Genomic DNA, 13,243 nt, shown 5'->3' with positions numbered 1-13,243 from the left:
CATTTTGTATAGATATGAAATTTCCAACCTCTATGTGCTTGATTTGTTTTTTCCATGGGATTCTTTTTAAAAATTCAGGAACTGGGGTAACAAATTGCAGAATATATAATAGCATGCATGGACAGACAGGAATTTGCAATATGATAGACTAGAAATAGAGGACTAAAAAGACGAATCTTCCCAGCAATATTGAATGGCCTGGGACATTAAAATACCTGCAGATGAAGCATTATAGGACCCCCGGAGGGATTTGTCCAGCTTTTGTTGCTTTATGCTATCTTTTATGCTTTTTTTTCCATGCAACCCTTCCATTTTATTCCTCTGTGAGAGTGGTTGCGGCATCCGTATTGAATTTTTTTTTCCATTCAATCAATTCAGGCCATTCCTAGTTCGAAACCTTTTTGGTAGTGTCGTGGTTGTTTTTTAAAATATTTTTTGCTTGAAAAATATATAAAAATAATAATTTTTAATTTTTCAAAATCATTATTGATATTAACATATTAAAATGGTAAAACGGTAAAAAATACCAAAAAAATAAAAAAAAATAAATTTAAAAAAATCACGAAACATGGTTTGAATCGCAAAAATAAATAGCATGTAATTTTAAAAGGATAAATTTTGTTTTACTGGAAAATTCTTCCTAAACCCACATCCTGAAAAATCTTTTTATCTATTGAATGAATGAAACACACAAATGGGATCCATTTATCCAACGGATGAAATTTTTCAAAAACTAATTTTAGGAAGAATGTTTCAGTAAAAATTAGCACCACTCCTTTAAACATCGTTAGTTAATTATCAGTTTCCCTTTCCAAGCTCTTGTAAAAATAAGCACAACAATCTACTGGTCATCATTCCTCATTACTATCCCTTTACGGAGCTTGAAATGAGAAATTAATGTATTTGACTGAAACATTTCTCAATATGTCTATCCTAGTAAATCTCATGTAAATTACTCTACATTTTTTTGCATTCAATGAGTGATGTGCTGGGTCTTGATCAAGTACATAAAAGGAATACGATGGCGTTATATATATTTGTTACATGTACTCTTGAACAATCAGCTTGCAAGTCGTATGAGCAAGGCCCTCAATCTGACTACGTGCCCTTATGTTTCACAGCACCCTAATCTCTGTAATCTAATATTTTAGTGAAAATGAGAAAACAGACCTTTTGAATGATTTCTGTTAACAAAATTTGAAAAAAATTATTGTTGATGATGTTATAAAATCCGATATACTAAGAAATGAGGCTAATTGATGTTTAGATAATGGTTAATTGTGTCTTTATACCAATATTCTATTTTTTATAGTCCAGGAAATATATAAATGGTGATAAAAATTTTGATACATACAAAACAGTCTATTTTGATGGGTTTAGAGATTTTTCGATTATAAAATCATCAATTTTCAAGTAGGGAAATATAATAAATAAAAGAAAAGGTTTAAATTCCAAGAATAATGATATTTGTTTTTGTTTTGGTGTGATAAATACTCTAACAGTTAAGATATGAATATTTGAAAAGTAGAAAAATATTAATTTTTTATCTGACTGGTTCAAGGGCATTTATAATTTATGAACTCATTATTTTGATGAAGTGAAAGGACCGGAGAGTCATTTGGTCTTGATGGCATTAATGAGAGATAAAAATCTCTTACACGTCATTAATTATAGACAAATATCTTTTACATATCATTAATGAGATAAAAATATGGTAAGTCATTGAAAGATTTTTTATATATCTATAGATGTAAAGTAATGATTATTTCTAACATGGACAAATCATATTAATAGGTTTAAGACAAAACCATGTGGTTCTAATATGGATCTTTAACAACGTCCAGACCAATTGGGGTTGACGTGTAGCCAAAACTATAAGAGATGAGTCTGATAATTTATCATCACGTTGACCAGGGCTTAGTACATGGCTGAACTCAAGTACATTGGGTCTGACAACTTGACAGACCGACGTTGACTTGGGTTCAACTCATGGTTAGACCCAAATATATAGGGTTTGACAACTTGTCATACTCACATTGAGTTGTTCTCAGCACATGGCTAGATTCAGGTATATTGGGTCTATAAACTTGACAAACCCACATTAACTTTGGCTCGGTTCATGGCTGAATTCAAGTATATTGAGTTTGACAACTTACTAGACTTATGTTAATTTAAGCTCAGCATATGATTGAACTCAGGTTTATCAGATCAAACAACTTGTCATGTCCTCGTTTAGTTGGACCCAACAAATAGCTGAATCCAAATATATTGGGTCTGATAGCATACCTGACTCATATTGCTTTAGGTTCAACCAATATTGAGTGTGATAATTTATCAGACCTACGCAATCTTGAGGTTAATATATAACTAAACTCAAATATACAGTTGTCAAACCAACATATTATTGGGTTTAGCTCAATAGTATGGCAATCTAAACCCAAATAATTTGGCAATCTGCCATGCACAAATTCACTTGGGTTATTACCTTGAAATGGGTTTAGTTTCTTTCACGTAACATCAAAATATAGATTCAAAAAGTTTTACTCGTCACCTGTTAACAGCGGCTTAGCCAATATTGCAAGCAAGAGACACACATATGCATTATTAAAGGGATTCTGTAGCATTGATAATCACATGAAAACAAGCAAGAGTGCATCACAAAAGGGGGGACATGGACAAAATATGCTTGCAAATAAGTCGTACGTGATACGAGCACCAGCTATCTACAACATTTTGGCTCGTTACTCTCTCCGATAGCTAGAAATATACTAAGCATGAGACACAAGGGGCCCAAACAAAAGCACATCCTTATTGTCCTCGCTACCGGACCACCCCTCTGTTTGTTTCCTTCAAGACATTGGTTTAAACCTTGGGATGATAATTTCTTAACTTGTAAAATCAAAACACAATTATCATAGTTAAATATATAGCAAAGAATACTGTGCCTATCTAGTACCAATATCGCAAGGACCAGCCTTTTCTGATCCTGTTGAAGAGTTTAGTGTATCGAACCACGGAATCTTGTCTTATTATTTTTCTTGTACATTTTACACGAGGGAGAGTGAGGTTATTTATATGTTATTCCTGACTATTAAACTCATACTATCAGGTGAAAATATTTTCAGTACTGCAAAATCTCCCACCGCCTGTACATGAGGGAGAATGAAATTCAATATTTGATTCAATTTAATTATCCTCGATCATTGATGAGCATGGCTTGAAGGACTAAAGTATGATAATTTACGGTTCGAGCCCTATGGTTGCTCATATGATGGTTACTGGAGGCTTACATGGTCGTTAACTTCAGGGCCCGTGATATTAGTCGAGGTACGCGCAAGCTGGCCGGACACCCACGTTAAACTAAAAAAAAATATATATATGTTAATTTACGGATCTAGTTAAGAAGAGTTTCAGTTTAAAGACCCATTGAGAATCGGTGCATAGGCTGAGGACTGATTTGAGGTTTTACACACAAAAAAAAACAATAATAATTGAACTTAAATTTAATTCCAAGAAATTGAAAACCCCGGGTGTTCCTGGCAAGAAAACCGAGCAACGAAAATGTAGACAATGTGGCCAAAGGGGGGCCGAGCTATCTCTCTGAGTTGCCTAGAAGGACATGTCGGGCATGCTTTGTCGTCGTTACTATGGAAAGCAAGTCAATATTGAAACGTTACTGAGTCAGAACATCGAGATGCCATGTGGGTTCATGATGCATTTGAAGGAAAATGGATGAGGACTCTGCTTATTTCTCGGATTTGGATTATATAAGGCCCGGCCTATGCCTAGAACTGGAATCATCTGTGGATTCGCTATCTTTTATTTGTTTGATATGAAACAAGGGATCATGTATTGCGGTGTTGCTGCTCCTCAGCAAGAACCAAAAAAAAAAAAAATCCAGTATAAAGGGCGAGAAATTATTGACCAGCAATATATAAAACTAGAAGATTTGGTTAAATCATATTAACTTTATCAAACTAATTAACCATTTCAAAAAAAAAAAAAATAAAGCGGTCAACTAGAATATATATATATATATATATATATATATATATATATAATTAAAAAGATTCATCAACCTGAAACAAAAGGAAATATCTATCTATTTTATATAATTATTCGTTTAAAACAACTATTCATCAGAGGAGCAATAGCAACGTGTCAACTATAATCAAATAATCTCTTCACCAATGTTAATCATTCCCAATAGCTAGTTTTTTTTTGTTGAAAAATATTTTTTTATTTAATCAAATCTTCTCAATCTTATGCTCCTCTTTTCCGTTTTTTTTTAAATAACAAAATAAAATAGACAAATGCACAATCTTAACAAAAAGACATGGTTATATATGTGTGTGTGATTTTTAAAACTACAGTACTTTATGTTATAATTAACGCAAATTCGATATTTGCTAGAAACCTTGCAAAATAAATATTAAAATTTGGGCCAAGGTGAAAATCATTAGCCCAGCAATGAAAGCTTAAAAAAGGGGTGGAGTTTAAAAAACATTAGAAATGTGGAAAAAATGTCAGAAGTGGGACCATACCCACGCCCTCTCTCACGATGACAAGAATTAGAGCCTGACACCTTGGACCGCTCGACCATCCTAGCCTTGTTGTCTCTGATCTTCACTAGTGTTTTGTTGAATACAATGTGCCTGATTAGGTGGATCACGGAATTAAAAATTACAAGTATTGTTATTTAAAAATATAATAAAATATATTTTTTTAATGTAAGCACAACGATCCAATAACATTAGAAAAAAAATTAAAACTACAAAATAAAATAAATTTTTTTAAAAAGTATGATTGAACTACAGTGTGAAAATGGAAAATGAGCCTATATCATTCCCCCACCCTGCTACACAAGTCCATTAAAATTAAGTGTTCCATTCTTAATGTGTTTTTTAATTAAAAAGATTTAATTATTAACTAAAAAATATAATAAATACTTGATAATATAATTTTTAAATATTGGTATGGTAACATATTGAGTGATATTTATTTTAAATATTGAGATGACAATATATTAGATTAACCCGAGTTGATCTGTTAAATTTACGACTTGGATTATGAAACCATGATAACCCTAAAAAAATCAAATCAAAATAAATTATAAATGTCAAATTCTAATCAACTTAATATTAAAGAAAATAATAATAAATTTAAAAAAAAGAGAAAAAAATTGCATGCTACCCGAGTTAACCTTCCAAACCCGCAATTCGGATTATGAAATCAGGATAACCCATAAAAAACAAATTAAATCAAATTATAAAATTTAATTTCCAACCAACATTACATTGAATGATGAAATAAAAAAAATCAATTGAAAAAAATAACCAAAAACAACCTAGACCAACTCATGAAGCAAATAAGGATGAGATAACTTTATAAAAAGTAAATAAAAAAAAATCATGAAGCTCCACCTCATCTTTATTTTTCAATAAATTCAATGTTGAAAGTTAAAATCGAGAAAAAAAAATATTATATTTTGGGATAACTCCACATAAAACAAATTAAAAAAAAATATGAAACTCAATTCCTAAACACCTTAATATTAAAATATGAGATTGAATAAAAAACTAAATAAATAAAGAAATTAAAAGAAGATTGAGTTGTTGTAGTGTGAAATTGAGGGGGAATCAATTAAGAAATGACACAAAAAATTAATAGAGTCAACCCGAATCAACTTGTCAGTCTATGACTCAGGTTATGAGATTGAGATAAGTCATAGAAAGTAGATAAAAAAATGAAACCTAGTTAAAAAAAAGGACCTAAAGAAAATAAACAAAGTCAACTCGGGTAGATCCATTAAACTTACAACTCGAGTAATGAGACCGGGATAACACCATAGAAAGCAAAAATAAATAAATCATGAAGCTTAATTTCTAACAAACTCAATATTGAATGATGAAATAAAAAAAAAATCATTTTAAAAAAGTGGCCTAAAAATGACATGAATCCATTCGAGTTAATTTGTTAAACCCGCGATCTAGGTCATGAAATTAAAATAAATTCATAATAAAAAATTAAAAAAACTACGAGGTCCCGTTTCCAATAAATCTAATTTTAAATGTTGAAATCAAGAAAAAAAAACTAAATCTATAAAATCAGTATATAACCCAACAAAAATAAAAAATAAAAAATTATGAACCACAATTCCTAAAATAACATAATATTGAAGTATGAGACTAAAAAAAACACAAAATACTATTATAATAAATAATATGTTATGGATATAATTACAATATGGTTACAGTGATTTAACCACAACCAGACCCTTTAATATTTTATTAATAATATTATCTAACAGAAAAAAACAATTGAGATGATTTTAGGTTACTACATCATTTTTGTTTTTTTTATTTAAGCTAAATTATAAAATATTCTTTCAACTTAAAAAAATAAATACTTCAACGAAAAAAATCTCTGATTTTACACCTTCAACCATTTTAGTTTTTTAACCAAGTCACTCCTCGTGGTCAGGTTAAGGTTTCGTTGAAAAGTTAAATGGAAAAAATCAAGTTTTAATAAAACAATGTTCTAAAAAATAATTATAAAAATTTAGACAACCTTAATTACTATCTCAAAATAATTTACACGAAAACACTTGGGACGAAGATCACATATCTCATGTCTTTCTTGTTTTAAAACGATAAAGATTCACTATAAAATTATAATTTATTTTATATTTTTATTTTTCTAATTAAATATTTTTATGTTTCTTCTACTATATTCCTTTTATTCTGAGAAATTAACTAAACATAACATTATAATTTGAATAAAAAAATCTCAAATGCTCTCTCTCTCAGGGGAAAAAAAAAACTTAAATGAAATGTATTTCATTTCCTTCTTTAATTGTTTGTCCAAGATTCACAACATTCAGATAAATTTCAGCATCAGGAGTTCATGGCAAATAGGTTTTACCCAATACATCTAGATCAACAAACTCAGATTTTGCGGGATTTACATTATCAAAGTAAAAAATGTATAGTATTCACGAATAAAGCCTCGTCGAGAGATGAGGATGATATAATATATATTTGTCTTTTTTGAAAGAAAAAAGAAATCGTATAAATATATTTCTATAGGAGATTAAAAATCACAACTTGTTATGGATGGTTTTCTAATAATACCACTTTTTCATGAGGGTTTTCCCGTGTTATTCAGGATCGGGCCTTCAGGCTGGACCAACCCCCTATAATTAAACTAGACTTGGTCTAGCAGGTAAATTTAGTAACTCGGAATTTGATTTAGGATTTTATATTGAACTAGATAAAAATTGTCTTGATTAAATTTTATTGGCTCGATCAGCTTGGTGAAAACCCAATTAAAATTTGGTTTGATTTTTTTTTTCAAAACAACATTATTTTAACATTTGAAGAAAAACAAATTAAGATACGTTTATTTGGATTCACCTACCCAATTTGTGACTCAGGCTTTAGGCTGGGTCAGGCTTGGTATTATAACTCTTAACGAAAGTGGGAGTGTTTAAAGTGGAAAAAATGGGATTTAGGGGGTGTTTCATTTTTCGCTGAAGTTCAGGGTTTTTTCGGGGTACAATTTGGCCTCCTATTTAACAAGCTCTGTGGAGTTCATAGCACAACCTGGGACTGACTTCAACCCTGTAAAATTTGAAAAGGTACGAGCAAATTACTCTTTTGTTGTAATCGTTCAATATTGTTTGCTTTCAAAGATACATAATTTCATATAATGTTGTTGTAGCTAAAACATACAGAGAACTGTTATATTTGATATCTTTGTGTGTGACCGGCGGTTAAACGGTTGATTCAGAATCACTTCCTTTGTATAATATCTCTGAGTCACTCGTGATTAAGGTGCTTAATTGAAGTAGTAAGATAAAGAGCAACATTAATACATAATTTCACACTGGACCACAAACTGTTTGTGAATTTGACTGACTGGAGAGAGAGAGAGAGAGATTTTAATTCACTAAAAGAATTGAAGGGGTAAAGAATGCTATAGTTAACTGTGTTTTTTGGATTATGCAATATTCCATCGTCAATTCTTTGTGCGTATTAAGTTGTGAAATTTGTTAACGAGTGGCAATGGTAGCTGGGGTTAGAACTTAAAACAATCTTTTTCCGCAATTAGCTCTTTTCTTGACAACATTTGTTTCGTTTTGACTTTAATTCTTTCCACAGCCATGCATCCGGTTCCTTTTCATGCGACTCCTGCTGCACCTCCTCCTCCCTGGTTCCCGATGTTACCCCCTAATCCACCACAGTCGACTCCTTTTTGGGACACCAAAAATGTGCATGATCGGCTGAAAGAGTTACAGGACACGTTAACTCTTGCTACATCAATGTACTTAGTTATTGCTTTCAGTTTGAATTTCAAATGCTTGTTTGGGATATAAAGTTACCAAGGGGCTTTTCATTGCCTTTTCTCTGCTTTTTGCAAACATGGTTTGTAATAATTTTCTATTCTTAATAGGCAGAAAGAGCTTGAGATGTTGATGACAATCAAAAGCACTGAAGGGTCTGTGGAAGAGGGGGAAGGGGAATCTACCGACCCTTATGCTTGTGGGTTGTACGAGTATTTGAAAGATAGGAAAATTGATTTGGAAGCACAGGAATCACTTTCGGTGAATGCTGCAAATGCTTTGATGTCAAGATTAAAAGCTCAATTAGAGCCATTTAGAGTAATCATAGATGATGTCACTCCATGGGAAGAGAAATCAATGGCAGCTAGATTGTCTAATAAAATATTGAAGTCCAAGCGTAATAAACTTTGGAGGAAGAGGAAGAGACAACGTGCTGCAGAAATCCACACAAAGGTGGTTTTCCTTGATTTATTGTAGCCTTCCAGGCCTCTGTTATTATCCTTTTCTTCTTCTTCTTCTTTTGCTCTTTTCCCCCCTCTAATAGTGCTTGCTGTGATGTTTAGGTACATGAACAATTTGACCAAGCTGATCGTGTAGCTGATGAGTGGAGGGCTAGGGAGATAGCAAAGGATGCTGCACAACTCAAGGTAATGGAAGTTTTATGTTTGAAACTGGTATAATCAGCTATATTCCTGTTTGCCTCTCTTTCAGTAGGTGATAAGATTCCAAATGCTGTGCGATTCTCTTAGTTCGAGGAATTATCTTGTATGGTCCACTGTACTTTATCTGGATTAGGTTAGAGTCAGCGTAGAAACCTCTAATGTGACTGGTAGAAACTCACCAAAAATTTGTTGTTTTAACTTGAAGACATCATAGCATAAAATTTTGATATTGCTGGTAGATTTTCCAGTTTCCTTGGAAGCAAAAAAAAATTTACGTTGAGGCATTAGAATTTAGAAGAACAATCTAAGATTGTCTCATGCACAAAACCAGTTGAAAGAGCTAATAAGGTGATTACTGGGTGCTAGTTGATTGCTTTGAAGGCCAGTAAATGGATTTGTGAGATCTCCAATTTAGTTTTCAATAAAATATATTGTGCAAATATTCCAAACAAACTTGAATGACTGTGCAAGACTGATGTTGTAAGATACCTGAAAGAACATATTTGATTCACAGGACACCTTGCATTTGTTGGGGCATTCAATTTCTTTTAACAAGCATCCAAGCACCCTCAACTTTCATGCTTCTCTTGCTTGAAAGAACCATCTGTTCTTAAACGGTTATAATTGCTGTCAGAAGTTCAACTCATGCATATTGATTCTATTCCAGTACTCTAGGTACATGAAGTTTAAGCTCAGGTGCCTTTTCTCTTGTTCATTTTGTGTTGCATTGGTATATTTATGGTATTCATTGTATTTTCTATTGCTCTTGTTTTCAACATGAGGGGTGACACATCTGGGAGACTGAAATATGAGATTTTGAAACAGCATGATCTTATAATTCTTTTGTTAGATGGTGGCATGTTAAATGTATGTTATACTAAACTTGTCTAAATATCTAGCTTTGAAGATTGTGTCATCATGTTTTTTATTTTTAAATCACGTCATTTTGTTGACATCAGTTGTATTTGCTGTTTGCATGAGGTTATCAATTTTAACTTAGGCATTCGCGGTTGCAGGTGGAAAAGATGAAAGAAATTGCAAAGCTTAAAGCAAAAGAAGAGAGGAAGAGGCTAGAATCTGAGGTGAGAATTTAAGAAACATTATACACCAACTCCCATACATTCTTAACAAGTTGATATCATCTCACTCGCATCTTGCTTTGATATTTTGGGATCTAGTATAATGATATCACATATTTTATAGATGCATATACCAAAAAAAGTGTATTTAATATCTTATATGTTCACAGAAGCATTCTATATCAAATGAATTGAGTAGTCAGTCTACTAGTTACATAACATACAAACTTTTTTAATATTTTCGGATTTGTAATTGTTTTACAAAGCTCAAAGCTGTCTGTAGCTAATCTCCTGGTTCACATTAATTTCTGCATCACTGCTGGTAAGAGTTTGCAATGAGTGTTGACTATTAGTAAAGAGTTAGTAGAGCATTCATTGGACCATTTAGAGTTAAAACACTTGTCTAATATCATGCTGTTTCTGTTCTTGAGTTTGTTTTTCTCCTCTGTGGCCGGTGCCCAATCTTAAGTAATTTTAAGTGTTTCAGCTTGAGCTGGTATTAGTTGTGGAGAAGTTGCAAGAATTGCGCTCCATCAGGATTCAAAAATTGAAGAAACAAGGTATGCTTGATAAATTTCTTTTTCTTTTTTATTTACTGTGTGCATGCCTGCTGCGATGTAATTTTTTGTTCTTATGATTTGTTTTTTCCAGTCCTACAGTGCTATGATATTTTCCATGTTAAATACAACTGCATTTCTAATTTCATGAATATGGTTTTCAGCTAGTATAAGTTTGATGCATCGGATGTGGCATTTGTGTTTAAAGTGGGATTTGAAAATTTTTTGGCAAGTTCAAATGTATGCATCTTTCCTTGGTGAATGTTATTATGAATACACCTCGACCATTACAGAGTATAAAACTTATCAGCTTGCTCTGAAGATAGTCATCACAACTAAGACAGTGAGACTCTTTTATCTTTGATAGTTATTGTGAAACTCGATGATTTATGGTCCAGTGGTGGGGGGTGAAAAAATAGTTGGTGGGACCAAGTTAGAAATAATAGGACTTCAAAAAAAGAAAAAAAAAATTATTTATTTATACAGAGGTGGCTGGCCGTGGCACCACCCCTGTATGGGTCTTGTTTCTGTTCTTAAGTGCGTCATTTGTGTGATGCATGTGGTGTCCATGCTCATGTAATGTCATATTGTCTATTTTTTACCTTTAATTATGGTTGGTTGTATGCAGGACATTTTCTCCCCGAGGAGGATGACAAGTTTCTTGAGAGAGTTCGAGCTGCAGTTGAGGAAGAAGAGCGCCAAGCAATGGCTGCAGCTGAAACAGATGCTGCCAAGGGTGCCATTGCAACAGCTGAGGAATCTAGGAAAACAATCCAGAGTGGTGGGCTGCACACTAAAGATGCAAGTGATGCCAAAGATGGAATGAAGGAAAGTAATGATGAAATAAATGAGAGCACGGACAATTTAGGCTCTGGTGCAGTTCCTGGTCCATCTGGAGAAAAAGGATCTAAAGGTCAAGTTTATGGTGGAGCTTATGATTCTGTAGCAAATTTGCCAATTGAATTCTACCACTATTATCATGGCAGCAATAATGATATGGGCACACTTATCGAGGTGATTTTCAGCAACTTAAACTGATTTTTCACACTTTCCAGGATACACCTTTTCTTACAGAATGTAAGATATAATCACGTTATAGAGTTTGTCTGTTCAGTTAGCACATTACAAGTTTACGTGCTCAGTTCACTGAGCTCCAAATAGCCTTAACTATAAAGGCTACATGCATTTGTGTCTTTCTGGATTGACAATTGCTGAGAGATCCATTATTTCTTCGTTTTGCTTGCAGGTTAGAAGAACATGGGATGCGTATATAAGACCAGGAGGAAGGTAAGCATGCCAATCATTCTTTTTCCTGGAAGCTGCATTTTATAGCTGTTCATAGTTTACCAACCTTGTGTAGTTGTTTTTCCCCTAATTGTTCTGTGGAACTTGAGTGCAGCCGCATACCAGGCCACTGGGTTCAGCCACCACCGCCGGCAGATGATATATGGGCATCCTACCTCGTTAGGCCTAAATGAATGGGCTGCAACCAAATATCAGTTCGGCTTCTGCACCGACTAATCCTTCCTGTGTCGGTGTATTGTGAAGAAACTGGGGACTTTTATGCAGCTACATAAGTCTGCAAACTTTCATTGTTTCCAAGAAAATTCCGGTGCATATAATGGTATGAGTAGGATGTGCAGCCCGAAAATAGATTTTTTATCTGTTTAGAATTTGCAATCGAGAATTTCCGTTTCTTGCTGCGTAATAGCAGTGTTTTTTTTATTTTTTTGGGTGTTAAACAGGAGCGTAAAGCCCGGAAAAAAAGAAACAGAAGATGCTACTTGCATAACCTATAGTTTCCCAGGTTACAAAAACCTCTGCAATTTATCCTCGTCACACAATCTGGAGGCTCTGTGCAATAAGTCACCCTGTGACTTTCATCAACACCCACCCCACGGCCAATCCATCAGCACAGATATTGGCTTTTCTGTAAACACGGGTAACTGTCACATCCCAATCCTTGTGGAGAAGCCCTGAAATAAGTTTAATCCAGTTGCTAGCACAAGGCACATATATTGGTCCCTGTATGTTACCTCTGATGAAATGATACACTGATTCACAACCTGCCTCCAACTGCACAGCCTTTAGTCAGAAATCCTTTCCGAATCTAAACCAAATTTCACCGCCCAAAGTTTCTTGCCCCATTCTCCCTCATTTATATTAACTGAACTGGACAATTTGTTTGAGCAGCCAACAGCACCGCTCAGCTGTTCTTTATTCATTTCAGTATATTTCTCGAAACAAAGAAAATCTATTAACATTTAACAGTTCATGGTTCTTGTTCAGAAAACATGTATCCTTAAACTAGTTAAGGTGAAATGTTCATCTCCAGAAAGTCTAGTTGACTGAAACAATGACCCCATTTTAAGTTAACAGCATCTGGCTGTACTCACTCATCAATTTCCCTCCTACATGTTAAAGCAGTGATAATTTCCTCCATCTAAATCTTTTTTTCAGAGAAAAAGTTCTCTCCAATGGTTTTACTTTGTCCATTATCCAGAGTCTTCTTGCCTTTCACAAGATTTAAATACATGCTTTAACTTGGCCTGGCGGATTCACATAGTATAAATGGACTTTCTTCATGGGGAAAGAAAAATA

The 13,243-nt window shown here is 33.4% G+C and overlaps 1 protein-coding gene across 3 annotated transcripts; it reads left to right on the top strand.

Annotated features, from left to right (window-relative positions):
* The first annotated feature begins 7,304 nt into the window (after positions 1-7,304).
* On the top strand, positions 7,305-12,910 carry LOC7494117 (U11/U12 small nuclear ribonucleoprotein 59 kDa protein). 3 transcript variants are annotated; one of them, XR_002977509.2, is made up of 10 exons: positions 7,315-7,639; positions 8,163-8,325; positions 8,455-8,797; positions 8,908-8,991; positions 10,023-10,088; positions 10,573-10,645; positions 11,271-11,656; positions 11,889-11,929; positions 12,042-12,266; positions 12,388-12,910. XR_002977509.2 is itself a non-coding variant. In XM_024584281.2 (9 exons), exons 2-9 carry the CDS (start codon positions 8,165-8,167, stop codon positions 12,118-12,120), a joined length of 1,233 nt encoding a protein of 410 aa, XP_024440049.1. In that variant the 5' UTR covers positions 7,315-7,639; positions 8,163-8,164; the 3' UTR covers positions 12,121-12,367. The 3 variants fall into 3 exon arrangements, 2 of the variants coding, with proteins under 2 accessions (XP_024440050.1, XP_024440049.1); XM_024584281.2 differs by lacking the exon at positions 12,388-12,910 and having other exon boundaries at positions 12,042-12,367; XM_024584282.2 differs by lacking the exons at positions 12,042-12,266; positions 12,388-12,910 and having other exon boundaries at positions 7,305-7,639; positions 11,889-11,933.
* Positions 12,911-13,243: the final 333 nt, after the last annotated feature.

The sequence above is a fragment of the Populus trichocarpa genome, chromosome 14 (assembly GCF_000002775.5).
Source record: "Populus trichocarpa isolate Nisqually-1 chromosome 14, P.trichocarpa_v4.1, whole genome shotgun sequence".
Taxonomy (NCBI): Eukaryota; Viridiplantae; Streptophyta; class Magnoliopsida; order Malpighiales; family Salicaceae; genus Populus; species Populus trichocarpa.
Note: the sequence above shows the minus strand (reverse complement) of the source record. Positions and strands in the feature narration are given on the sequence as shown.

Bases quoted from the DNA above. Each gene is read 5' to 3' on its own strand.
- LOC7494117 (XM_024584281.2), top strand. From the start codon at position 8,165: ATGCATCCGGTTCCTTTTCATGCGACTCCTGCTGCACCTCCTCCTCCC. The intron at 11,657-11,888 runs GTGATTTTCAGC...TTTTGCTTGCAG, and splicing joins ATATGGGCACACTTATCGAG to GTTAGAAGAACATGGGATGC. The intron at 11,930-12,041 runs GTAAGCATGCCA...ACTTGAGTGCAG, and splicing joins TATATAAGACCAGGAGGAAG to CCGCATACCAGGCCACTGGG.